This window comes from Zingiber officinale, chromosome 6B, assembly GCF_018446385.1.
Source record: "Zingiber officinale cultivar Zhangliang chromosome 6B, Zo_v1.1, whole genome shotgun sequence".
Lineage (NCBI taxonomy): Eukaryota > Viridiplantae > Streptophyta > Magnoliopsida > Zingiberales > Zingiberaceae > Zingiber > Zingiber officinale.
The window spans coordinates 60,532,050-60,558,120 of NC_055996.1; the positions used below are offsets into that span (position 1 = coordinate 60,532,050).

Genomic DNA, 26,071 nt, shown 5'->3' on the forward strand with positions numbered 1-26,071 from the left:
TCTGTTTGCACTTAAAGCATTCAATGTGGTCCTTCCTTTTCCGGACTCTAGGCATCGGTTCCTCCTTTGCCTCCGGTTGTGCGGATTGGTTCATCGGGCATTTATTTTTGTAGTGCCCTTTTTCTCTGCAATTAAAACATGTTATATGTTCTTTAAATTTTGAATTTACAACATTACCTTCTGAATCCTTATTAGAATTCTCCCCCTTGACCATTGCCGTTTCAGATTCAAACTCGATTGTTTGGTAGGACTCGGGTTCAGATCCAACAGCCTCCTCCTCAGCCACTAGTGCAATGAAGCTGATTTGGTCTTGTTCTTCTAGGTCTGATTCTGAGGATAGCTCTTCGGATTTGGATTCAGACCCACTTTCATCTTGATCTTCTAGCCTCGACGGGGTCTCGTGAAGTTCGATCAAGTTGGTCCACATCTCGAATGTATTCTTGTAATCTTCTAATTGACACAAAATTTTGTTAGGCAAAACACTAATTAATAAATCTATTACCTTTGTGTTTGCTTCTGAGTTTTGAGAAGATTGTCTCAGTGCGATCCAGCTATCAAAACTCTCACTTCCTATGAAAGATTCCATCATTCGCCTCCAGATATTGGAATAAACTTGATCGTATGGTGGAGGTTCATAGATACTTCTTCCTTCTTGATAGGATGTTGACATTCTTGCAAGAAGATAATAGAAAATAAATTTCCAAGACTTTCGTCTTGGGATTAGTAGTGCGAGATTAAGAGTAAAAAATATTACTTAAAAAAATTAAGGAAAAGAAAAAAGTTTTAAAAGTTGCTCGAAAAACGATTAAGTTATTTCAGAGCTAACGAGGCTATGATACCAATTGATAGATCGATTTAGAGCGATAGAGGAGGGGGGGGGGTGAATATCGTGTTTTTTAAAACTTTTCTTTATCTTTTAAATCAAAGTCGTGCACAGCTGAAAGTAAAAGGGAGACAGATTGTTTACTTCGTTCGGATCCTAGCTCGACTCTTACTCGAAGGCCCGCGGTCCTTGACCGCACCAATGGGCAAAGCAGTAAAACCATTCTTTCCGAAATCCTTCGGAAAGAAGCAGATCGTACAGATACAAAGATATAAGATAGTAACAACTCTACTATCTTATATGAATTTAAGTGCAAAACAAAATATACCGACAGTAGTAAATGAAGGTTGAGGCTCGGTCGGTGCTTTTGGACGAAGTAGCTTGCTGAGCTGATGAAGACTTGTAGCACGAGTAATAAGGCAGAAACGAACTTGAGTCAATCAGAATTCTTCTTTTCGAGCTTCTGACTTCGAGCACTTTTTATAGGTGTACTGGAGGTTCGGTCGACCGAACCCACTCCCTTCCTTCCTGGCTGAAGTCCGAAGCTGGCTCGATCTTTTGCATTTACTGGTCTTTAATGGTTCGGTCGACATAACCATCTTTTCGGTCGACTGAACAAGTCTTTTCCTTATTCATTGAAATCTACAAGAGATCTTCTTTTAATGTTGTTTAATGCTGATTGGATCAGTCAACCGATCCTCTGGTTCGATCTTCTTTTAATGCGTTGCGAAAACCCCGAATTCTTGCCACGGATCCGTGCGAAGATATATTTAAAATTAAATCATGTACATGTTTCTACACTAGATCTACCTTAGATCTATATGAAAAAAGAGTATACCTTTGTAGCGAAGCCCTTCGCTTATCCCGCTCGTCCAAAAAGATGCCGGATCTCGTAGAGTGTCAAGTGAATACTCCTCTACAAGTATCCACACGGACAAAAGGTGGAGAAGAACCACTTAGAGTGTGCTAGCACACTTGGTGGTCACGACAATAGAGGATGAGAGGGAGAGGAGAGAAGAGAGGAGGAAGAAGATGACCTCTTGAATAAGTACACAAAATGTAAATCACATCACTAATGTGGCCGGCCACATTTAGAGATTCTTATATCTCCATGTAATACCAAGAGTCATGACTCTTGGTCTCCCTCATGAGGTGGCACACAATGATGTGGCCTTGATGATGTGGAACACCATAATTGGCCGACCCTATGCCAAGTCACAATGAGGTGGCAATTGGTCAAGTCAAACTTGACCCTTCATCTTCCCTCTCAAGTCAAGTCAAACTTGACCCATTTATCTCTCATGGTTGATCAAATCTAACCATTAATTCAAGTCAATTTGATTTAGTGAATCTCTATCCGTTAGATTAAATTGATTCAATGAGTCATAATCTAAATTAAACTCATTGGACACATGAATCAAATTGAGTCCAACTCAATTAGTCTAATTTGGATTACTCTTAATCCAATTTGGTTCATCACATGAACCTAATCCTCTTGGTTCATCATATGAACCTATTCTCCATCTAATTGCCCTTTGTGTGTGACCTTATAGGTTCTTGTAATGTTGGCAATGCTCCTAAACCCATTTAGAAGCATAAGTAATGGCGGTATCTAGCAACACATCATTACTACCCAAGTTACAAGAATGTTGAGATCCAACATCATCTTGTGACTACTAATTGTGACTCTCACAATATGTGACAATGTCCTTCCATCCTTGATATTTAGATTGATCAAATGAGACATAGACCGTGTCATCCTCTAATCAATCTATATCTTGAACTCCAAGTAGACTCACTCTAAACAAATGAGCTCAATATCTCATATTGACTTATTTGGGCATGGACATGCACTTAGTGGTCTCACTCTATCAAGAATGATGATGTCACTCCCATCATATAGGATGGATAGATTCCATCTACATCACTCACTTCCCTCCGCATAATTTGTTACATACCCAGTAATCGCCTTTATAGTCCACCCAGTTATGAGTGATGTTTGATGAAGCTAAAGTATGCAACTCCTTATGTAGGGAACCATGGTGACTTCAGGTCCAAGGACTCATAGTCATACTAATAGTCACATGAATGTATATGACACTCATATAACGATCCATGATACTTTCTCATGGCGGGTCATTCAGTATACATTTTCCAATGCATACCCATGTGTCAACTTGATACCTCTATATCCATGACTTGTGAGATCAAGTCATTGTGTTGACCTACATGCTAGTCTCATCGCATTAACATTGTTCCTGAATGTTAATACTTGATTAGGAATGATTAAGAGCAGTGCTCTTTATATTATCTCACTATCGATTCAACCAATCGATTGATATAGATAAGAATCTTCTACTCAAGGACACTATTATACTTAGTTATTTGACACCAATACAAGTAAGTATAATAACCATAAAGAAATACCTTTATTAATATATAGGAATATGATACATCGAGTCCATACAATAATCATCATATGATTGGCTCTAGGGCTCTAACTAACAGATCGGACTTGACTTGCCAGTTGGATGTTGCCCATTTTAACTGTCGATTGACGTTTGTTTGGGGATGCAGGTCGAACTTCACGTGAAGATGCCAATCAAATGTTTTGATCCTCGAATTTGCTGATTGGCTGTTTGGTTTGAGCGTCTGCTAGGCTCTTCATACTATGTCCTTGAAGGAGATCGTTAAGAGGAGAGCGAGGATAATCTTTTATTCACTTCTCCTGACTCTAACATTCGACATAGCCTCTTGGCATATTGATGACATTCACTGATAGCATGATGAGAAGATTGATGGTAGTCACAAAAATGTCTACGTATTTCAAGCGATTATTGATCCCCTTCCTGCATTGCTCTCTCTTTTCGAACTGGTGGAAGATCCGAGTGAGAGTCATTGGGTCGTTTTGGAGGTAGTGGCGGTTTCCGATCAGCTTGGCCAATCGGAGCTGAGACAACTGCCTCCTTTTTTCAAGTGGCTTGGGCTTCCTTTATATTAATGTATTTGCCAGCTTTCCCCAATAGGTCATCAAAGTCCTTGCGTGCTTTTTGACGAGGGCTCAAACAAACTCTCCTTTTAAAAGGCATTGGGAGAAGACACTTATTAATATTTTGAAAGTGGCGGATGGAACATTTAGCACCACTTGATTGAATCACTTGATGCATATTCGTAGGAATTCCTTAGCCTCTTGCTTGAACATGAACAGATTCATGCTAGTTTATTGATACCTCATGCTGCTGGCAAAGTGGTGTAGGAAGGCTTTGCGAAAATCTCTAAAGCAGCAAATGGACTCGATAGAGAGCCGATTGAATCATCTTTGTGCCGAGCTGGAGAGTAGTAAACGAAACATTTAACACCATTTGATTGAATCACTTAATGTATATTCGCAAGAATTCCTTGGCCTTTTGCTTGAAAGTGAACAGATTCATGCTAGTTTTTTGATACCTCCTATTGCTGGCAAAGTGGTGCAGGAAGGCTTTGTGAAAATTTCTAAAGCAGCAAATGGACTCGGTAGGGGGCCGGTTGAACTATCTTTGTGCCGAGCCAGAGAGTAATAAGGAACACTCGACACTTAACGTCATCCTGTATTGATGAAGGATGACTGCATTTTTAAATTTAAGTAGATGATCTTTCGGGTCAGTTGCTCCTCCATATTCTCTGATCGCTATAGATCGGAAGCGGTTTGATAGTTTGTCCTCCAAAAGTTTTTGGGAGAACAAGACACTTATTCACTCGGGGGAAATGTTGGTTATCGGAGCTTTCTACTTTTGAAGATCCCGAGCTATCACATCTCTAGAAGATGATACTTGGGACCTTTTTGTTCCTCCCATATTGTTAGATGGGGTGCAGAACAATGCCTTGTGATACGCGATCGGGGAGGAGGGCATGGGTGGCAAGTAGATTGGTTTTGCAGGTACTTGCATGAAGCCTACCAGAGGAGGAGGAACTAGTTGGAACCCAGTCGGGGCCTCCACTCAGGTCCCTCGCTCACTGTGAAGGCTTATCATTGACGCAGTCGGGTCATGCAGCAAAGGACCCTCATCTACTACTTGTTGTTGCTACACTAACTTTTGTGCTCGGGCAGTTATTAGCAGCTCTAAGTCTTCTTGGGACAAAGTAACTATGGTGAGTCATCCAACCTCTTCCATCTCTACGTTTCAGATTCAGACGAAGTTCCCATAAACAAAGTCAAATTTGATTCTATCTAAAAGTGAGGGAGATGTCACGCTAGGCACGAGGCATCGAGGTGGCTTTGATGTTGACCGAGCGACGACTGTGAATTCGAGAAATGTGGTTGAGCGAACCTGGAGCTAGGAGCTGTGGATCTATGCACACCACTGACAGAGCCAATAGGAACATTAGAGCGAGAACTAGGGAGGGGATCTCAGCCGCAGATACTCTGACGCTCAAGTCAGAACAGTAGCTAAGTCAAATAGAGAAGAAGATGAATAATAGAATAGCAGTATAGTTATGTGTGTTTTTGCATGAGTGAGCATATTTGGCCAACAGAGAGGAACCCCTTTTTATACTGCCCATTATAACCTCTACAATTAATGAGGTGGCAGAGAATGTCTGGTGTTAGAGTATGTCGGGTGGTGGAGGATGTACGATAGCTTCCCTATGGTTGGAAGAAGGTTCCATTGCATGTATATGTCAAAATGATGGAATATTTTTTGACGAGTAGCTGTTATTCTCTAACAGGTTGTTATAATTCTTTGACAATGTTATCTCCTAAAAGGAGTCTGACTGACTCTTTAGACGACCGGGAATATACTAGGAGCTATGCTCCAGAGTAGTGGGGAGTTGAGCCCTTGAGGTTCAACCGGCTTTTGAATCGGCCAGGTTTATACTGAGAGCCTTATATTGAAGAAGTAGGGAGCTAGGTCCTGTAGGTTTGACTGACACTAGAGCCGACCTGTTGTATGCTGGAAGTCATGCATATGAAAAGTGGGGAGCTGGGCCCCGTAAATCCTACTGACGCTGTGGCAGACCAGGTTTGCATTAAGAACCTTGCATTGGAGAAGTGGGGAGTTAGACCCCACAAGTCCGACCGGCGCTGGGGCTGATCAGATTTGCATTGAGAACCTTGCATTGGAGAAGTGGGGAGCTGGGCCCCATAAGTCCGACTGACACTGGAACCGATCGGGTTTGCATTGAGAACCTTATATTTGAGAAGTGGAGAGCTGAGCCCCATAAGTTTGGCCGATACTGGGCCAATCAATATTGGGTCGATCAGTGATAGATTGGGAGCCTTGTCTCTGCAAAATTAAAGAAAACAAAGAAGTTTATAAGGTACCCCTACAACTCTTTTTATATGATGTACGAATGTAGATGTAAATATGTATAAATTGACTTGATTAACCACATATGCAAGTGTAGGGGCCATATTGAGAAAATTTGTATCGAAGGGTGCACATGTTGCAAGGCATGCAAGTAGAAATAGTCATGCTGGCTAGTTTCTTATGGTTGTGACAAAGATTTTGTTTAAAATAATTATTTTAATTATATTTGTTAAAAAATATTTTATTATTGATTAAATTCCTTTTTATTTAATTGATCTTATTGAATGAGTATATCTTTAATAAAATAGTAATTTCTTTGTTAGAAAAGTGGCATTAGGTCTTCTTTATTTATCAGTTCATATCCTATTTGTTAGTATACAGGAGGTAATATAAGAATATCATGCGGATAAAAGAGAATTGTAGTTTGACTCAAGTAGTCAGAAAAAATCTAAATCAATCCGATATTGGGGCGTCCTTTGCGCCCTGTCTCCTTGACACTCTATCTCCATAGTGCCTCCAACTCTGATATGCCATGGTTTTCATGGTGCTCTTGACTCCTTGGCATCCCGTCTCCTAGATGCTCCGTCTTCATGGCGCCCCAATTCCGAGGTGCCCTTATCTCCTTAGCGCCCGTCTCCTTGGTGCTTATGTCTCCTTGATGCTCCGTCTCCATGGCATCCTGACTCTGAGGTGTCATGATCTCCTTGGTGCCCCATCTCCTTGGCACTCTGACTCCAAGGTACCCTTGTCTTCTTGGTGCCTCGTCTTCATGGTGCCCCTTCTCCTTGACACCCCGTCTTCTAGGCACTCTATCTCCATGATGCCCCAACTCCTTAGCGCCCCGTCTTCTTGGCGCCCTCGACTCCTTGTCGCTCCATCTTCTAAACGCCCGATCTCCATGGCGCTCCGACTTTGAGGTGCCCTCGTTTCCTTGGCACCCATGTAAAAATAGAAAAAGAAAATAATAATCTGTTCTACTTTTCTCATTAACAAGACGTAATATATATACAAGTGTACATATCTTTCTCTCCTATAATTCAGTAATTCTCATAGGATAGTTACCATATTTACAGTAAGAATTATTAAATATCATTTACTTCCCTAACATTTTTAGAGCAATAATCATGGGATACGATTTTCTTTCCTAACACTCCCCCTCAAGATGAAGAATGAATGTCAAGAACTCCCAACTTGCGCTTCATTGTAGAAAAAACTTCCTTTCCCAATGGTTTAGTAAACACATCTGCAAGTTGTTCTTCTGAAGGGATATATTCAGTAGTAATTGAACCATCTTGAATCTTATCACGGATAAAATGACAATCTATTTCTATATGTCGGGTTATTTCATGAAATACTGGGTTGGCTGCAATATGAAGTGTTGCTTGGTTGTCACAGTACAATAATGTTGGTTTTGAGTGCAATATTTGCAGATCTTTCAACAATGATTGTAGCCAAGATAACTCACAACATGTACCAGTCATAGCTCAATATTCAGCCTCCGCTGAGGATAGAGAAACTATTTTTTGTCTCTTTGTTCGCTAGGAAATTAGAGAAGATCCAAAAAAAATACAATATCCTGTAGTTGATTTTCTAGATATTGGGCAACTTCCCCAATCTGAATCACAAAAAGCGCGCAAAGATAAAATATTTTGGGAAGGAAAAAAATAAACCTTGACCCGATTGTTCTTTAGATATCGTAATACACGCATGGCAGCTTCCATATGAGGTTTTCGTGGAGCATGCATGAATCTGCTTAATATGTGCACTGCGTAGGTGATATCCGAACGAGTAATGGTCAAATAAATCAGGCGTCCGACAAGCCGCTTATATAAAAAAGGATCTTTTAACAATTCTCCTTCATCCGATAGTTTTGAATTTTGCTCCATGGGAAAATCCATAGGTTTGGCTCCAAAATATCCTCCATCTTTTAGAATTTCCAAAGTGTATTTTCTCTGTGAAATGAAAATACCTTTCTTTGAACGAGAGACTTCCATACCCAAAAATACTTTAAGTCACCCAAATCTTTAATCCGAAAATGATTATGTAAAAACTGTTTAAGAACAATTATAGCAATTGGATCATTGTCGGTTATGAGGATATCATCAACATATATCAATAAGACAGTAAATGATTTGCCTTTCTTACATGTAAACAAAGAGTAATCTGCTTTGGATTGAACAAAACCAGCATCTTGAATAGCTGTAGAAAATTTCGTAAACCATTGACGACAAGCTTGTTTTAATCCATATATGGACTTGTTTAGGCGACACACAAGGTTCTCCCCCTGTCGCTAAAAACCAGGAGGAAGATGTTGGAGTGTATACTGAAAGCCTAAGCTTTGTAAACATTCATTATGAATAAAGAATCACATTTGGTCGAATTGTCTACATTTGTTTGTAGTTGTTCATATAATTTATATTGTAGATAACATAGTATGTGGTGTCACATGCAGAAGATGATGTTATCAGTACCTTATAAATTATAAACAGTAGCTCACGACTAAAATGGAAAGGAACAAACCATTAGAAGGTCGTAGTGTAATTAGGTATTAGTTTATCTTGACTATATAATTACACTAGTACACTCAGAGTGTATTGAGTAGGACCATAAGAGGTCGTTTCTTTTATACTGACTTTGTAAAGGAACAAAGACCTCAGTTATTATGGAAGTGTGTGCTCTTAATCCTAATATAATAACAAGCACATATGTTTGATATTTATTTCTTTAATTTATCAATGGGTGAGATTTAGTTCGATGAATCAATAAACCCGATAAGTTGGGAAATGATATCACTTATAGTGTGTGTTGTTGATTATAGAAGGAAACTGTGTCCTAGAGATACTAGGTTGATAATGTCCTCAAGAGGAGCTCATAAAGATTGTCATGTTAAACCCTGCAGGTGGACTTAGTCCGACATGATAATAAGGTTGAGTGGTACTACTCTTAGACTTTGATATTAATTAAATGAGTTGTCAGTAACTCACTTAATTAGTGGACATTCGATATCTTAAACACAGGGAGACTAACGCACTCATAATAAGAAGGAGCCCAAAAAATGTAATTTGGGATTGGTGCGGTAGTTCAATGATAGTTCTCTAGTGGAATGAATTATCATTGATAAAATTAAGTTGTGTGTTCGGGGCGAACACGGGATGCTTAATTTTATCGGGAGACCAAAACCAATTCCTCCTCTCGGTCCCTATCGTAGCCTCTTATTTATAGAGTTCTATACCCACCTATACCCACCTTCTATACCCACCCAATAGGGGCCGGCCAAGCTAGCTTGGGAACAAGCTAGGGCCGGCCTAGGTATAATATTGGGTGGCCAACCCTAGCTTGAACCCAAGCTAGTGGGGGCCGGCCAAATTAAATTAAAAAGGGATTTTAATTTTAATTTTTATTATGTGGAAGAAATAATTTATTAAAGAGAATTAAAATTAAAATATCTCTCTTGTAAAAGATCTACAAAAGATTAAAGAAAGAGATTAGATCTCTTTCCTTATTTGTAGATTGGTGAGATATTTTATTTTCTCTTTAAAATTATTCACATGTTGATAAAATTAAAATTATAGAAATTTCCTTTTATCAACCATGAAGAGATTTTTAAAGAGAAATTTTATTTTTAAAATTTCCGGAAACAAATTAGGAAGTTTTAATTGTTGATTAAAACTTGTCTAATTTTTTTCCTTCATTGATGTGGCCGGCCATTGGTTTTAATTTGGGAAATTTTATTTTATTTTTCTCAATTAAATCATATCAATAAAATTAAGGAAATTTTATTGTAATTAAATTTCCTAATTTACCTAGGCCAAGGAATATAAAAGAAGGGGTAGGGGTGCCTTCATGAGACACAACATCTATTATTTCTCTCCCTCTTTTGTTCCTTGGTGTGGCCGGCCATCCTCTCCCTCTCTTCCTCTTGTGGTGGCCGAACCCTTCTCTTCCATTGGAGCTCTTGTGGTGGCCGGATACTACTCGGAGAAGAAGAAGAAGAAGGAGAGAAAGCTAGCATCTCTTGGAGCTTGGTTAGTGTTTTGATTTTCTTCCTTGGTGAAGCTTCCTCTTTGTTGGCCGAACCTAGCTAGGAGGAGAAGAAGGTGATTGGTGGTTTCTCGTCTCGGAAGATCGTTGCCCACACAACGTCCGAGGTTAGAAGAGGAATACGGTAGAAGATCAAGAGGTTTTTCTACAAGGTATAACTAGTAATTTCTATTTCCGCATCATGCTAGTTATTTATGGAAATAATACCAAATACAAGAGGCTTACATTCTAGAATTTCGAATATGTTTTTCGATGTTGTGTTCTTTTATTTTTTCTTTTCCTTGTGATTTGATTGTTCTCTTTGGTTAACCTAAAGTTATTTTAGGAAATTAAATATTATCTTTCTATAAAAGGTTTTGTCTAGTCGGTGGTGATTGCTCCCATATCCAAGAAGGCCATGTGCCTCGCCACGTCAGTACTGGGAACCAATTATGGAAATTAATATTTAATGGAATTAATAACTTAAGGAGACTTAGGTCGAACGTGTTAAGTTCCGCAGGAGATCCAAGTCAAAACCTAAAAGAACAAATAGATTAAGTTTTGGATCAAACGTGTTAAGTTCCGCAGGCGATCCAAAATTTAATTTAAAAGAACACATGGTAGCTAGGAAAAGGTTCAGACCTTTGTACAAAATTTTTGTACAGTGGAACCTATAGGTTTTCCGAGTAGCAACCAACAGAAGAGACATATAAATTTTCTCTGAAAGATCTCCATGAAGAAAAGCATTATGGATATCAAGTTGAGAAAGAGACCAATTTTGAGCAGCTACCAAAGCTAATAAACAGCGTATTGTAACCATTTTAGCACTAGGTGAAAAAGTGTCATGATAATCAACACCTTCAAGTTGCGTGTAACCTTTTGCTACGAGCATTGCTTTATAGCGTTCAAGGGAACCATCTGATTTATGCTTGATTTTGTATACCCAACGACAACCGATAGCTTGTTTTCCAGGAGGAAGGGGTGTGAGAGACCATGTATTGTTGGCCTCTAAAGCAGCCAATTCTGATTGCATTGCTATTTGCCAATGAGATTGGGAGGCATCTTGGTCATAACATGTAGGCTCAACATCATTAGTAACAGTAGCAATAAAAGACCTTTGTTGTGGTGAGTAACGACCATAAGAGATAAAATTACTGAGAGGATAATGTGTACCTTTACTTGGAAAAGATGGCGAGGATGACAATGATTCAGGTGAACTTTCTTGATTACAAAAATAGTCACTCAAGGCTGGAGGGGGAACATGAGATCGTTGAGAACGACGTAAGGGGGCTATTGGTGAAGTAGTAGAATCGACAAGGATGTATTCTGTAGGTGTTGATTGAACGGAAGAGGAATCTGGGATTGCAACATGTATGACAGAATCTGATTGAGGCTCAGCGGATATGAACTCATAGGGAAAAATATCTTCATGAAAAATAACATCACGACTAGTGGAGACTTGATGAGTTTCAATATCATATAATTTGTAAGCTTTCTGACCAACAAGATACCCAAGAAAAACACATTTTGTGGCACGAGGAGCAAACTTATGTGAAACATGAACATTAGTGGCATTAGCTAGACAACCAAAAACTCTAAGATGGGAATAAGTAGCAACTTTTCCATAGAGTTTCTCAAATGGAGTTTGGTGAGAAAGTATAGGCGTGGGTAGCCTATTAATTATATGAACAGCAGTAGAGACACATTCTGCCCAAAAATGTAAAGGGAGATGAGCTTAAAAATGAAAGGCTCTAGCTGATGTAAGGATATGTCTATGTTTGCGCTCGACCATCCCATTTTGTTGAGGTGTGTAAACGCAAGTATGCTGGTAAGTAGTGCCTTGTTGTTTAAAAACATCTCGCATAGAAAAGAACTTTCCTCCATTGTCAACCCTAATATTTGCTATAGGAGTATTGAATTGGGTTTTCACAAAAGAGAAAAAATTGATTAGGAGATTTTTCGTCTAATTTTTATGATGCATAAAAAAAACCCAAGTAAAGCGAGAAAAATCATCCACAATAGTCAAAAAATATTTAGCACTAGAAAAAGAAGGAACTTTGAAGGGGCCCCAAATATCACAATGGATTAATTCAAATGGTTTAACGGAAGAAATAGAACTAGTTGAAAAAGGAAGCCTTGTTTGTTTTGCAGACGCACAAACATCACAATTATTATGTGGTTCCAAAGGAAAATGTAACAAGGTTTTAGACATAAAGTCTAATCTAGAAGAGGATAACTGTCCTAGACGTCGATGCCATAAGGTAGTAGTGTTTTGAGAAGAGGAAGCTTTGATGGTATGGATAGATTGGACAGGATAGTGTGACTTATTTTCTGATATTGCAATCAAGTAATATAGTCCATCTCGTTGTTTACCCAAACCAATCATCCTCCCCGTCATCAAATTCTGCAAAATACACCAATAAGGAAAGAATGTTACTGAGCAATTTAAATCTCTTGTGACTCAACTCATCGACATCAAATCCACCTTACAAGATGGCACGCCAAGAACATTCTTTAAATAAATAATAGGACTCAAAGGTAAATTTTCAGTAGAGATAATTGGAGCCTGATCTCCATTTGGCATAACAACTGGTGGTAAAGAAGTGTTCTCCTTACTGTTGACAAGCAAAGCTGGAGAAGAAGTAATGTGATCTATTGCACCACTATTGATTATCAGTTCAGGTGAGGACAAACCTGAAGAAGTAGTGACATTATTTGCCTTGGGAGTAGTTGTTTGAGATGTTCCATTGTTCTGTATAATGGATAAAAGTTGTTGTAGTTGTAATTCAGTCAATCCAGTCATAATTGGTTGAAGTTGTTGCATCGCTGGAGTCTCTCTGATATTATGAATTGAAGATTGATTGCTATCATTGTGCTTGAAATGATTATTTTTGGCCGTTGAATGCTTGGGATGTCCAGGTGGATAATCATGTAGTTTCCAACATGTCTCTCTCGTATGATGATCTCTATCACAATAAGAACAATGCAGCGGCTTGCGGTTATTGGAATTAGGGCGAACAGAGGGACTAGATTTGTGTCGAACAGCAAGGGCTACTGGTCCACTTTTTTGAACGACCATGGCAGAAGCTTCTATTGTCTCCCATCTTGCAACTCAATTTCGTTGCTTTTCTTCTTGAATAATGGAAGAATAAGCTTGTGAAACATCAGGTAATGGGTTCATGAGAAGGAGTTGACCACGAATAGCATTATAAGACTCATTCAATCCCATGAGGAATTGCATCAACTTATGTCTTTTATTGTTTACACCACAAGTGCAAGCGACATCATTATAGGATCCTAACTCATCCCATAATTTTTTTAACTTTGTATAATAAGAAGCAACTGTCATCTGATCTTGAGCAAGACAAACAATCTCTTTCTCAATCTGGAAAATTCGTGGTGCGTTGCTTTGAGAAAAGCGATTTTGAAGATCTTCCCAAACTTCATGAGCAGTGTCATAAAAAATGATGATATATGTAATATCAGGTATCAAAGAATTAAGAATCTAGGATAATACCATATCATTGCATTTTTTTCCATGTCGCGTAGTCCTCTGGTTTGTTTTGCGCAGATGGTGCCTCGAGGGTTCCATCAACAAAGCAAAATTTGGATTTTGCATTTAAAGAGATGGTGATTGCTCTGCGCCAAGTTGAATAGTTGTCACCATCAAGAGATTTAGAAACAAGAATCATTCTGGGATGATCCGAAGGATGTAGAGAATAAGAATTATTAGAATCCATGTAAAAATAGAGCAGATCGTCACTGCTCTGATACCATGTAAAAATAGAAGAAGAAAATAATAATTTGTTCTACTTTTCTCATTAACAAGAAGTAATATATATACAAGTGTATATATCTTCCTCTCCTATAATTCAGTAATTCTCATAGGATAATTACCATATTTACAGCAAGAATCATTAAATATCATTTACTTCCCTAACATATTTAGAGCAATAATCATGGGTTACGATTTTCTTTCCTAACACCCCGTCTCTTTGCCGCCCTCGACTCCTTAGTGCCCCGTCGCTTGGACACCTCGTCTCCATGGCGCCCCGACTCTGAGTTGTCCTCGTCTCCTTAGCGCCCTATCTCCTTGCACCCTCAACTCCTTGTCGCCCTGTCTCTTAGATGCCTCGTCTCCATGGAGCCCCAACTTCGAGGTGCCCTCATCTACTTGGCGCCCCATCTCTTTGACGTCCCATTTTCTTGGCGACTCAACTCAAAATTCAGGATTATTTCAACACTCATGTAGATTTCGGGATTTAGAACTATTTTAAGAAGAAGATAACGCTTGTGTGAATTTTGGGATTCAGGATTATTGTAGGAAGAAGATAATGCTTGTGTGGATTGCGGGAATTTGGAATGTTTCACGAAATAAATAACAATCTTGTAGGAGGAGAGGATACGTGGAGGACATAAGGATTAGCCCTTTCCCTATAAAAGGTAGTTCTCTATGACAGCTGTAGGTACACACACATATGCATCAAAACCCTAATACCCTCCTTCGTTCTTCTTCTTCCACCATCATCATTGAAAACTAACTTCAGCGTTGGTGTGACTGTACTAGAGAACCCCTGACCATCATTCTAACCCTAATACTCTCATCGATCCTCGTTGTTGCTAGGCTATTGGCGACAAATTGATATCCATGCCAACTTACCGGTAATTTGTTTGTTGGCATTCCCAAACAGATTAGTAACTAAATGCTACCTAACTCATAACTTACATACGGAAACTAAATAATTTTAAGCAAATTTATTTTCTCGATAGTTTATGATAACAACATAGCATTTTAGTTATAATAGTTTTCGATAATTTTCGTCTTTGAAAGACTGTCATAGATGATTGAATTTTTAAATATGCAATCAAAGATTATTTTTCAACAACCACTTTCATGGTCATTTATCAATGTATTATGATTTTGAGTTACTAATTATTGTTGGACTTAATTAATCACAACTCATAATTGCCTACTATAAATTAACATGCCTACTTTAACCTAATGAAAAGAAGTATCAATTAATCAAACTTTAGTAAGTTGTTGTTTCAAAGTTAGATCATATTGCATCGGCTCAATTGGGAGTCCCCTTGATATTAATTTTTTAAGTGCCTTAGTATTGAACTATTTAAGGCTTAGTCCACTCATAAACTATTTTTTATTTTAGAAACAATAGTTACACGAAATAAGAGCTAATTTGTATGCCTCTTAAAGTCCTTTAATTGCCCTTATTGAAACTATATACATATACCTAAAACCAAATCCAAGGCATCAATCATTAATTGCTACCTTTCTCTTTTCCAATTTCAATTTTCTAATCTCTTACCTACCCAAAGCTCACTTGTTTGTTTATACTTCTCCATACACAAAAAGAAGAAAAATAATCATTTTGAGTATGATCATACAAACAAGAGCATTAAATCCTATATATATTAAACAATAATAATAATAATAATAATAATTATTATTAATGGAAGACATACAACACAAGATCATATGCAACTAACTATAATCATCAAGCTAGATGTTGTCACTCTTCTTCCAAGGGCAAAAATTAATTCATTACCTAAAGGCAAATGGTTTCTTGAAGTGTTGGCAGCTACAAGTTTCAGCACTAGCTTGAAGTCCAAGATGACTACACAAGGGCACTGTTAATGGCTTACTACCTCCTGTTGGGGTCAGTGAGCAGTGAGGAGGGCTGCTAATGGAGAGGCTGAGGTTTAGGTCTAGATGGCAGCACTCCTTCTCTTTATCGTCTTCTCTGCCGGTGACCTCCGGTGAGTTCGCATCCGTGATAATTTCCTTTTTTTGTTTTAGGGTTGTGAGGGTGGTTTTGCACTGGCTAGCAGCAGGAAGGAGCTTTCTTTTGATGTGTGTGTTCCAGTAGTTTTTGATCTCGTTGTCTGTCCTACCCGGCAACTGTCCTGCTATCAGAGACCACCTAAAAATAAGATTAAATTACAATTAATTATTCTAATAATTAATTAATTAGATATGTAGGTAGGAATTAATATGGAAGATTTGCTAGCTAGTTTTATTCTTAAAAAAATCTAACTAACCATGAAATAGGTCAAATTTGGTTGAAACTTAAAGAAAGAAAAAGAAATTGAATATGTATGATCGAAATACATACGTACTTATTTCCAAACATGCCATGGAGCTTGATGATGAGCTCATCCTCTTCGGGCGAAAAGTTACCGCGCTTGAGGTCGGGTCTGAGGTAGTTTATCCACCTAAGCCTGCAACTCTTGCCACATCTAAGCAAACCTAATTCAAGGAGAAGGGATCGAGTTGGAATATATATCACTAAACACATGCACTCAAAAACCAAAGTACTATATATCATTTTTTGAAGTAGAGGAAGTTAGATATCGATACTGAAACCCTAAATACCTGCATCTTTAGGGAGTGATCTCCAACGGCCCTCGCCATGAGCTTTGATGTAAGAAACTAGCTTCTCATCCTCCTCCTTAGTCCAAGCTCCCTTATTTGTATGAGCCTTCTCACAACATGGAGACCTCCCCATGGCTAGCTATATTATTTATTGAACAACTAGAGAGTTCTCTTCAAGTTTGAGGAGAAGATATGAGGAAGAAAGAGGATACGTTTGAATATATATTGAATGATTGGCCAAAGGATGAGTACATCATGGTCAAAAAAATTTAAGTTTTGGAGTAAATTGTGAGGACCCACTAGAGTGAGTTGGTGGGGAGGGAGTTGGATTTGGTAGGTAGCTAGGTTTAGTTTTGAGTGAATGTTTTCTTGTTTATTTAATTTGTTTGTTTTTTTTACTTGTGTCGTTTGACTCATCTTTAATGATCGCCATCTCATGTACATTTTTTTCTCTCTTTCCCCTAACATTCTTTTAAGGGCCTAGTGGCCCTAGCCTTTCAGGGTTCTAGAAACCCTAACTTGTGTGGTAGTTGTGTTGTGTGGGTTGGAAGAAAACAAGAGAAGTGATGTAGAATCCATTAATTTGCTCACCTACCTTCTTTTCCTTATATGCTCTTCTCATTATTTTGTCATTGAAATTTTGTGAAAAATATCATAAATGCAATGCTCTCTGTTTCGATGAGAATAAAAATCGATAATCTTACTATGCGTATTCATCAATGGTTGATTAGTGATGAATATATATATATATATATATATATATATATCCTCTCCTCTTATTGACAATTTAAGATTTAAGTATTTTGGCATCTGTGTTTTTATTGGTAAAATGATCATTAATCGTCTATGAATATCATGACAAAGTGTGATAAAATATCATGGCATATTCATTTGGAAGATAAGTTAGAAGATTGAAAGGATAGATGAATTAGAGGAGATAAGTCAAGGATAAAGATTCTCATAAACTCCTCATTTTAGTCCTTGCCAATGAAGTGATGGGACGAAGAATGGATGCTGATAATTAAATCAACTATTTCTTTATATTTATCCTTATGTTATCTGTATATTCCTATATATTTCCCATCCCTATTATGAGTCAACTTGCTTCCCCTATCAATAATTCAGTAGTTGTCATCATAGAGGGCAAATATTCAATCATAAAACTCATTATACATGCAATAAACAAATTATGAAATCATTATTTATGGTTATCCATACTTCAATTTCTTTCTAATTGAACAAGTGACTGAATAAAAGATGAACTATTTCATCCAATTTGTCAAAATGCAACCTTTATCTCCATCCATCCTTTGACTTATCCAATATTCCAAACAAATTGACCTTTTGATTAAATTTCAACTTGAGTCGCAAGTCAAATTTAAAATTTAGTCCTTGCATATACATGAATAGTCTACCATATAGTTTTAACCCCTTTTTTTTTAGCAAATAAACAAGTCGAGCTCAAACTCCATCACATTCATACAATGCACACTTAAGCTCGCTCGAATTTCATTATAAAATCAAGCTCAAACTTAATCGCTAGCTTGAATATAACATGATTTTACACACCAAATTTAAGAAATAAGCTAAAGATGTAAGTATCAATCTCTCAGAACAGCCGATTGAATATGATTAGTAGGCCTAGAACTTCATAGGGTGTCGTTTACTTCTTGTCAATTCCTCTTCCATCTTTCAAGAAACAAGACACTTTTGGCAAAAAACAAGCATAGATAGCAAAAGGTTACCTACCCCCAATATTCATGGCGCTCTCAAACTTACAATGAAGCATTGATGAAGTTGATGTGCTTCTAGAGAGAAGTGGATTAATGTTGTGGGTTCAACCTGCATATTATAGTTGGCAGCGAGGTTAAAACTTAGGCCTTAGGAACGTGAAAGCACCCCGTTGGAGCTGTATACATAAAAAATAATAATTAAAGGACCACCCAACAAATTAGTTCTAGAAGAAGAGTTTGTTCAAAGCCATAAGAAATAAAACGTTCCTTTTTGTAATCAAACATAGCAGTAATTAGTCAATTTCCATCCCAACAAATAATTGTTCCTTTTTGTAATGAAACAAAGGAGTACTTAGTTAATTTCCATCTGAATATATGTATTGAAATTAAAAAACAAAAAAAACAAAAAATACGATCACAATCAAGATTTATACAGATAAGTTTATAAATAAATTAAAAAGTTGATGTTGCTACTACGTGATCAAGGATGTTGAATTATTTGATCTTGGAGACAAGTACAATCTGGCAAAGGGGAGGAGTACACAGACTGATCGTTCTTCCGTTGTGCCATTCCCTTTCTTTCGCTCTCACGAAATATTCCTTCCATTTCTTCCTTAAAAGACTTCCAACTGTAGTTATCGAAACACAACTAAACATTATAAGTGATATTAGCAAACATCAGAGAAACACAGAGAAACCAAGCTATCTAGGTAGTTGTACTTGATATTAGCATCTTGAAACAACATGACCAACTTTCGCTTGTTTGGCTTAATGGTCTTAGAATGCCCTCCATAGAGGAATCGACGATGGCCTATCATGAACTGTGGAAAGTTGCCACCCTGGGTGGTCACAAAAACTTCACTGTGAAGACACACAGAATAGTCTAAGGCAGCCAACCTCGATGAGTAATCCTACAAGAGTATTTTCCGATCCTTTTGGCTGTCAATATACTCGGACAAAGCACATAAGGAAGTAAATTAGTAGAAGAACGAGCAAATAAATTAAAGTGCACCTGAAATGGAACAAGCTCCTCTGGAGTAGCAAGAGATTGTTTTGTCTGTAGAAGTGGAAATAGTTGCAACAGCGGCGCCAAGTGTGTTTCTTCCTTGTATATTTTGCCAGATGCCAAATAAATTGGAGTGTTGTTATTGAAGCCCATGCCTCTTAACATCATTCCCACCTATTCTGACAAGGAAAAACTAAAAAAAAAATTATACACAATGTGGTGTGAAAATAAGCTAACTACTAGATAGTATATCTAAGGTCAATGCATGCATGCCTCAGATGATCCGTTGGTTTAAGGAAAATACTAATCTTTGGAAATTGATTCCAGAATTGTATGTGCAGAACATGCTTCAGATAGATAGTTGGCTGATTAGCTCCAGAATTGTATTGAGCTTCTAGAGGTAATTAGTTACCTCCAAAGGAGTCAAAGGGCATTTGCCTTGCATTCTGTTTAGATCAGGTCTCAAACAGTGACTTTGGAGTTTAAACTTCTTCCAACCTCTTTGGCGAGCTGAATCCATTTCTACTTTTTCATCCATTCCTCCATCAAAAATGCAGCACGAGAAGGCTACCATGTCCTGCAATTGCAGTGACAAAGAATGAACCCAGTAACAACAGTATGTGGTACATGGAACATGCACAGGTTCAGATCCAATACCGCCTCAAAGCGTAGGTGGACAGCAACATAATTCCCCTCAGATAATGAACTTTTCTCTTTCATGTGATAAATTAGCTTCGTTGCCATTGTTGCTATGGAAGGTGAGAAGCTGATTGCCTTGAAATTAGCTAAGCACCTAAGTCTTTGCATGTCTGATGGAACTTCAACTTCCAGTCTATTTGCAAAAGGGGCAATGCGAATAACACTGAAACACATATGAGGGGCATTTTATTAAGCATGGCATCAGAATTTTTATCCTACTCACATCTAAAATGTAGATCAATGAGCAGTCGTTATAACACAGAATTTTATTTTCTTCCAAATAAGAGTTTTTTATGCCATTAATTTTATGTTTGTGAATGCATTAGCATTTATGTAATAATAGTGAAGTAGTATGAAAATGTATGCAGTTGGGGAAAAAAAACTCTATACAAATCAATTTTTGGCACTTTGGACCAATCTTAATCTAGTAACAAGGCATACCCGTGCTCCTGCAATAATGGTAGTGCAACATCTGAATAAAATCTTGCTGTTGCCCAAGCTTTAGCTTTCAAGTTTGGTATACTGCTGGTATTGTAGCCAAATCTTTCAACAATCATCTCAGGGAGTTCTTTCACCACTTTCACATATCCTTTAAGAGTGTTTATGAAGTGATCTTCATCATAAATATCCTTAAATTTGCTGCCAAAAGTGTTAGAGCACTTCTAAAGTTATACAGAGTTTGAATTTCATTAACAAGTACTTTTTGATTGTACACTAATAATGTAAATCCATTATTTCACAAGAAGGAAATTCAAGATATAAATTATTGTAAGCTACATATGGCCAGTATCTGAATTAAATGAGTTCCTATATCATCAACTAATTAACCAAATTTGAAGCTATTGAGTTTCTTTGTGACTGTCTTGGAACAAGTACCAAATAGATTAAATGGAGACAGCATCTCCATTTAATCTATTTTACATTGCTGAAAAAGAAGTCGTATCTCAATTTACAAGATGCAGATATTTTTAGCTCCTTATCCAGTAAACTTGGTGGAGTTATTCCAAATTGCATGTTAAGACCCAAAGGATTCTCATAAAAAATTCTAGCAGGTTATGATATATAATATTGATGGATGATAATAGTATACCATAAAATTCTAGCAAGTTATTTAAAAAGTAGTATCCAAAAGCCCAAAACCATAAAACTATATTGGTGAATGATAATATTACTTCTCCATATATCCCTTGATGGTCAAGGCCTTATGAAAATCAAATTGTACTCTGAAGTCACTTAACTCATCATCCACTGTTAGTGTTTGTACCAAAGGTTAGATGGTAACTTGTACCAATGTATCCCATTACATGAAAATATTGATGTTCTGATATCATGTTAACTCAGATGCAAGTCATGTCAGTTAAATCCTCAAAACTAACTTAGAATGTGATTTTAAAATGTAAGTCATGACTTTTGATGCATATTATCCAAAGATATAGCAGAGTCAAGATATAAGTTTTTTAGAAATTTTCCATACAAGAGCTGGAAACTACACTAAGTAGCAGAAATAAAATACTATTCAAGGAGTGAGAAGAGAAAGGTTGAGAAAGAGTAACTCATTACAGCATCATAGAAGCTAAGAGGATAGCATAGAATATATTTAGAACATTTAACAAGTCACTGAGCAATAGGGAAGCAGAGACACTACCTTATGCAAATAAATAAATAAATACCTGTTACCTTATGCAATTAAATAAATACAACCAAGCAGCATACAGAAGAAAACACCAAAAGTGGCTCCCGCATAAGAAGAAAGAAATGAGAAATTTGTTGCCCTATTTTTAAGAATTTAATTGAAGACATATCAAAAATGATATTGCATGTACCAAATGAGAAATGTTTACTTGCCTTGGATCCATCCAAATGTTGTGAACATGGAACTTGGGAATAACGAGAATAGCATTTAGCAGTCCAGCCAATGCAACAGCATTGCATATCTGGAAACAATAGCACATCGAAAGTAACCATAAGGTGATGCTAATTTAAAACTCAAGAAGCCTTAGATGTTAAATAACATCACATATAGACGAATGATGTACCGATGAGCGTTGTTGATTTAGACCACCATTTGCATCAACTATCAGATAACCTGATGGTTCTATTGACCCTGAAGTGTAGAAGCAAAGAAGCATCATCAAACGTTTATCAATCAAAATTATATCATCCATAAGCAAGCATACTGATATCCTAGTTTAAATCAGATACTGATTTGCCTGGGATAAGCTGAGTGCAGATTCTCATGTGAGTCCTTTACCAATGTGGAAAAATTAGATGGTCTAGTTAATTAGAAGTACATGTAGCTCGAACAAAGCGCTCCAATTCATGTGTTTAGCAGATGGTGAGATCGTGTGTAACACACATGAGTCATCCAGTGTACCGCATTGGGCAAGAACTCAATTTATGCATGTGCCTAATAGGCATGTATTGGCGCACATAGGTGCATTAGTTGCAATGTGGTGTTGTATGGAACTTTTTTTACTTTACATATATGCATCTTTGTCAGTCATGTTGTAATACCTTTAGTTTTATTTTATACTTGGATCAAATTGAAATTTTCCTATTTGGAGGCACTTTTTTGTAATGTGGGAAATAGTAGGGAATTCCTGCAAGGGTGAACTGAAGGGCATGGTGTTGAACAACGTAACTAAAGAAAACAAACCTGAGGAGCTTATCATAAAATCTAAGGGACAATAAAACCTCCTATGGAAACAATAAATGGGACAAATTTATAGTGGACAGAAAACATGTTTAATTAGGATTGTACCAGAAGAATACTGTGTCTTATGGATTGTGCAATGCTTTGACTGTTTGAGTTTCCTTCTGTTTGTCCAAATCTTGTTTATCTGCAAACAAAAGCTGATCCCAATTAACCATTACATATTTAGGTAATGAAAAAAAAAATCAAGCTAAAACAATGCAATGGACAATATTTTACAAAGTCCCAAGGCATATTTCACAAGTAAATGGGAAGTCCCAAAGCATATTTCACAAGTAAATGGGACATCATAACTTGCAGTACCAACTGAAGGTCATTAGCAGATCAAAGCTAGTAAAGCACACAGAAAACTATGAAAAAATGGTGGCAAGCTTGTTAATTTTACAAGTCAACCAAGCAATGAAATAGGAAAAAGAGGTGGTGGTTCAATTATTCTTCTCCATCTTCACCTACTAGCAAATCCGCAGTTCTTGATATGAGCCACTTAGTTTTAACCATTAATAGTTTGAACTAAAACAAATTGTAGTAGCTTTTGGACAAGCATGAATGTGAACATCATGACGAAAATAGGAAAACCACCTTTATTCATGATACACAATGATTGCCCGTGCAGATGAATCATAGACATGAATAGCACTGGTGCACTCATGAAGCAAGGCTTTGGTAAACTAATATCAAATATTGTAAGGAGAAAATTTTTTCTTCAGATTAATTAGTCTAAGCAGGTAGGCAACATATGATCAAGAAATGTAATTTACATTTTTCTTTTTGAGGAAGCATAAGTTGACATTGTTAACCTGGAAAGACAAGGCTTGAATAATATAAAATACAAGATGACATACAGAACCAATAGAGGAGATCGAATGTGCAATAAAATATTGTATAAATTTCATAGAGTTGCAACCATGGGGATTCGTTCATCTCACAGTCGATATACCAAAGCAAGTTGTTAGATTGTTTAAAGATCACAAACTAACAAGTTGTGCAACCACAGAGTTTCACAAATCCTAGTGCCAACAACGTTAGCAACAAGTCTAGACCTCTTTCTTTCCTTATTTTTTTTTTTTAAAAAAAAGGAATAAACGGATTGTTGGGGTTTTTCTCTCTCGCTTTTCCCTTTTGGTAGAGGATCATTCGATTCTTCGAAGGCTCCATTTCAGGGATCTTTATGAAAAATAAATCTTCGTCATTCATTTCGTTACGTTTTTCTCAAACGATTTCTTCAAGAAGTTTTCTTTTTCTTTCAAATACCCAACATCTCTAATCATATTAGAATATTTTACGAATCCCTAAGTTACCAAGCAGCTTCAGAGGGTTGATTAATGGACAAACCTGAGCAGCTGAAGAATTATCCGAGAGCATTTCCGGCAATAGCTTCTGAAACAGCTCGTTGCTCCGATACACCGACCCGAGCGGAGGAGGAGGTGTCGGAGACGTCGAACCCAAGGCGGAGAAGAAGGAGGCGCAGTACCAGAGACCAAGAAGATAGGCAACGAGAGCCGCGAGGAAAAGAAGCGACGGAATGAGACGGCAGAGGACGGAGGGACCGCCATCGGGATGGTCATCGCGAGGCTTTCCTCCGCGTCGGCAATGCCAGGGCCGGCCAGCGGCGGGAGGGCTCAAGGCGCGGCTCTTGGTCGGCTTCATTTGTTGCTGGCGCTCGGAGAAGAATCCATGGAGATTGGATTTGGGGAGGATTCTTGAGCAAGCAAAGATTGAATCGAGTTCACATGGAAATCTCTTTGAGCCGTCGTCGTCTTCGTCTTCGTCTTGCTCGCTCCGAGGAAGAAGAGGAAGAAGGGAGGGGACAAGAATTTGAGGCGACTTTAAATTAATTGCATGAGGCGGTGGGCTAAGCCTTCATAGGATTTATAGGCGTTCTCGATTAAATCAGCCTATTTTGACATTTACAAAAATACAAATTTAAAATTAAAAATTAAAAAAGTGTCTCTTTAAAAATACTAAAATAACACCGAAATATATTCCGGTGGCAAAGGTGAATTTCAATAGTTTGGATATGATTTTAATTAAGTTTAAATAATTTTAATAAAATAATTATCTATATAAATAATTTTTGTTATATTGAAATAATTTTGTTCTTTAATATAGTAATTATAATTTAGCTACAACAGTTCGGAAATAAAAGTATTTTTGAATAAATAATCTGTTCAAAAACTATTTTACTTTAAAAAAAAGGACGTCGTTTGAATGACGAGGCCACGAGGGGCATTTTCTAATTTTTGTCCCCTTCAAATCAAGTTCTTTTTTTTTACACCCCTAATCAATCGATTATAAAAAAAAAATACCCTTAATCAATCGACTATAAAAAAAATTAGACGAATGAATTTTTTATTTAAAAATTATTAGAAATTTAAATTGAATGAAAAATTAAATCTAGATCATAAGATCAAAATTGATAAATCTTATTCATCCAACTTGAAAGGTTTTAGTGTCTTTTGGATGACCTAATCTCATTCATTGATTCCTAAAGGGTGACATCTAATGAAGAAATATTGTATCTCTTAGGAAAGGATACGATCTATATCATCCAATTTAAAATGGATGGATGAGATCTAATTAAACTAAAAGATTTTTATACCCCTTCATTTAGTATAAATAAGATCCCTCACATCCTCATTTCACTCACTCAATTCCTTTTAAGAAAAATAAGCATTGCATTCCATACTTGTATTAGAGAGTTCGAGAAGTTTCTTTGATTTAGAGGTCTTGCGATTTGCAGTGCTGCTATCGCTAGATAAAGTCGTTGTATCTTGGGAGACGATTGGCGTATTTTGTGAGCACAGTGTGCAGGGCAAATTAGTCTTAAAGAGATAAAATCTAATTCTAGCCTCGACTTTGCTAAAACGATGGTATACCATCATTCTGCCCGCACTCAGATTGCACCACCACTACAAAATCCCAATAATTTTAAGACGAATTTTATTCGTGCAATCTTAATGGATTCATCATCGACGACTCCTGTTCTACTAGCGCTTGGCGAGAAGCCACAGAAGTTTATAGGTACGGATTTTAAGAGGTGGCAGCAAAAAATGTTGTTTTATCTAACCATGTTGAATCTTGCAAGGTTCATACGTGAAGATGCACCCTCCATATCTCAAGGCGAGACTGATGAAGATAAGAGGGCGGTATATGATGTTGGGGACATAGTGACTTCTTATGTCGAAACTATATCCTCAATAGCTTGGATAACACGTTATATTACATGTATATTCTAATGACAACTGCAAAGGAGTTATGGGAATATCTCGAAAGGAAGTACAAAATAGATGATGTCGAACTAAAGAAATTCATTGTCGGCAAATTATTAGACTTCAAAATGATTGATTCCAAGACTATAACAACTTAAGTCCAAGAATTACAGTTGATCCTACATAATCTGC

The 26,071-nt window shown here is 37.2% G+C and overlaps 2 protein-coding genes and 1 pseudogene across 2 annotated transcripts; all 3 read right to left on the reverse strand.

Annotated features, from left to right (window-relative positions):
• Nucleotides 1–7,265: 7,265 nt before the first annotated feature.
• On the reverse strand, nt 7,266–14,314 carry LOC121991025 (annotated as a pseudogene).
• A 1,318-nt stretch (nt 14,315–15,632) lies between these two features.
• Nucleotides 15,633–16,705, reverse strand: LOC121990220 (myb-related protein 308-like). Its single transcript, XM_042544402.1, has 3 exons — nt 16,520–16,705; nt 16,264–16,393; nt 15,633–16,067 (listed from the first exon to the last, which is right to left on the reverse strand). The coding sequence occupies exons 1-3, from the start codon at nt 16,650–16,652 to the stop codon at nt 15,689–15,691; spliced, it is 642 nt and encodes a 213-aa protein (XP_042400336.1). The 5' UTR covers nt 16,653–16,705; the 3' UTR covers nt 15,633–15,688.
• Nucleotides 16,706–18,564: 1,859 nt separating this feature from the next.
• LOC121992517 (O-fucosyltransferase 10-like) lies at nt 18,565–24,484 on the reverse strand. Its single transcript, XM_042546962.1, has 10 exons — nt 24,003–24,484; nt 22,719–22,797; nt 21,994–22,061; nt 21,803–21,891; nt 20,399–20,596; nt 19,916–20,120; nt 19,671–19,835; nt 19,265–19,432; nt 18,973–19,163; nt 18,565–18,881 (listed from the first exon to the last, which is right to left on the reverse strand). The coding sequence occupies exons 1-10, from the start codon at nt 24,315–24,317 to the stop codon at nt 18,734–18,736; spliced, it is 1,626 nt and encodes a 541-aa protein (XP_042402896.1). The 5' UTR covers nt 24,318–24,484; the 3' UTR covers nt 18,565–18,733.
• Nucleotides 24,485–26,071: the final 1,587 nt, after the last annotated feature.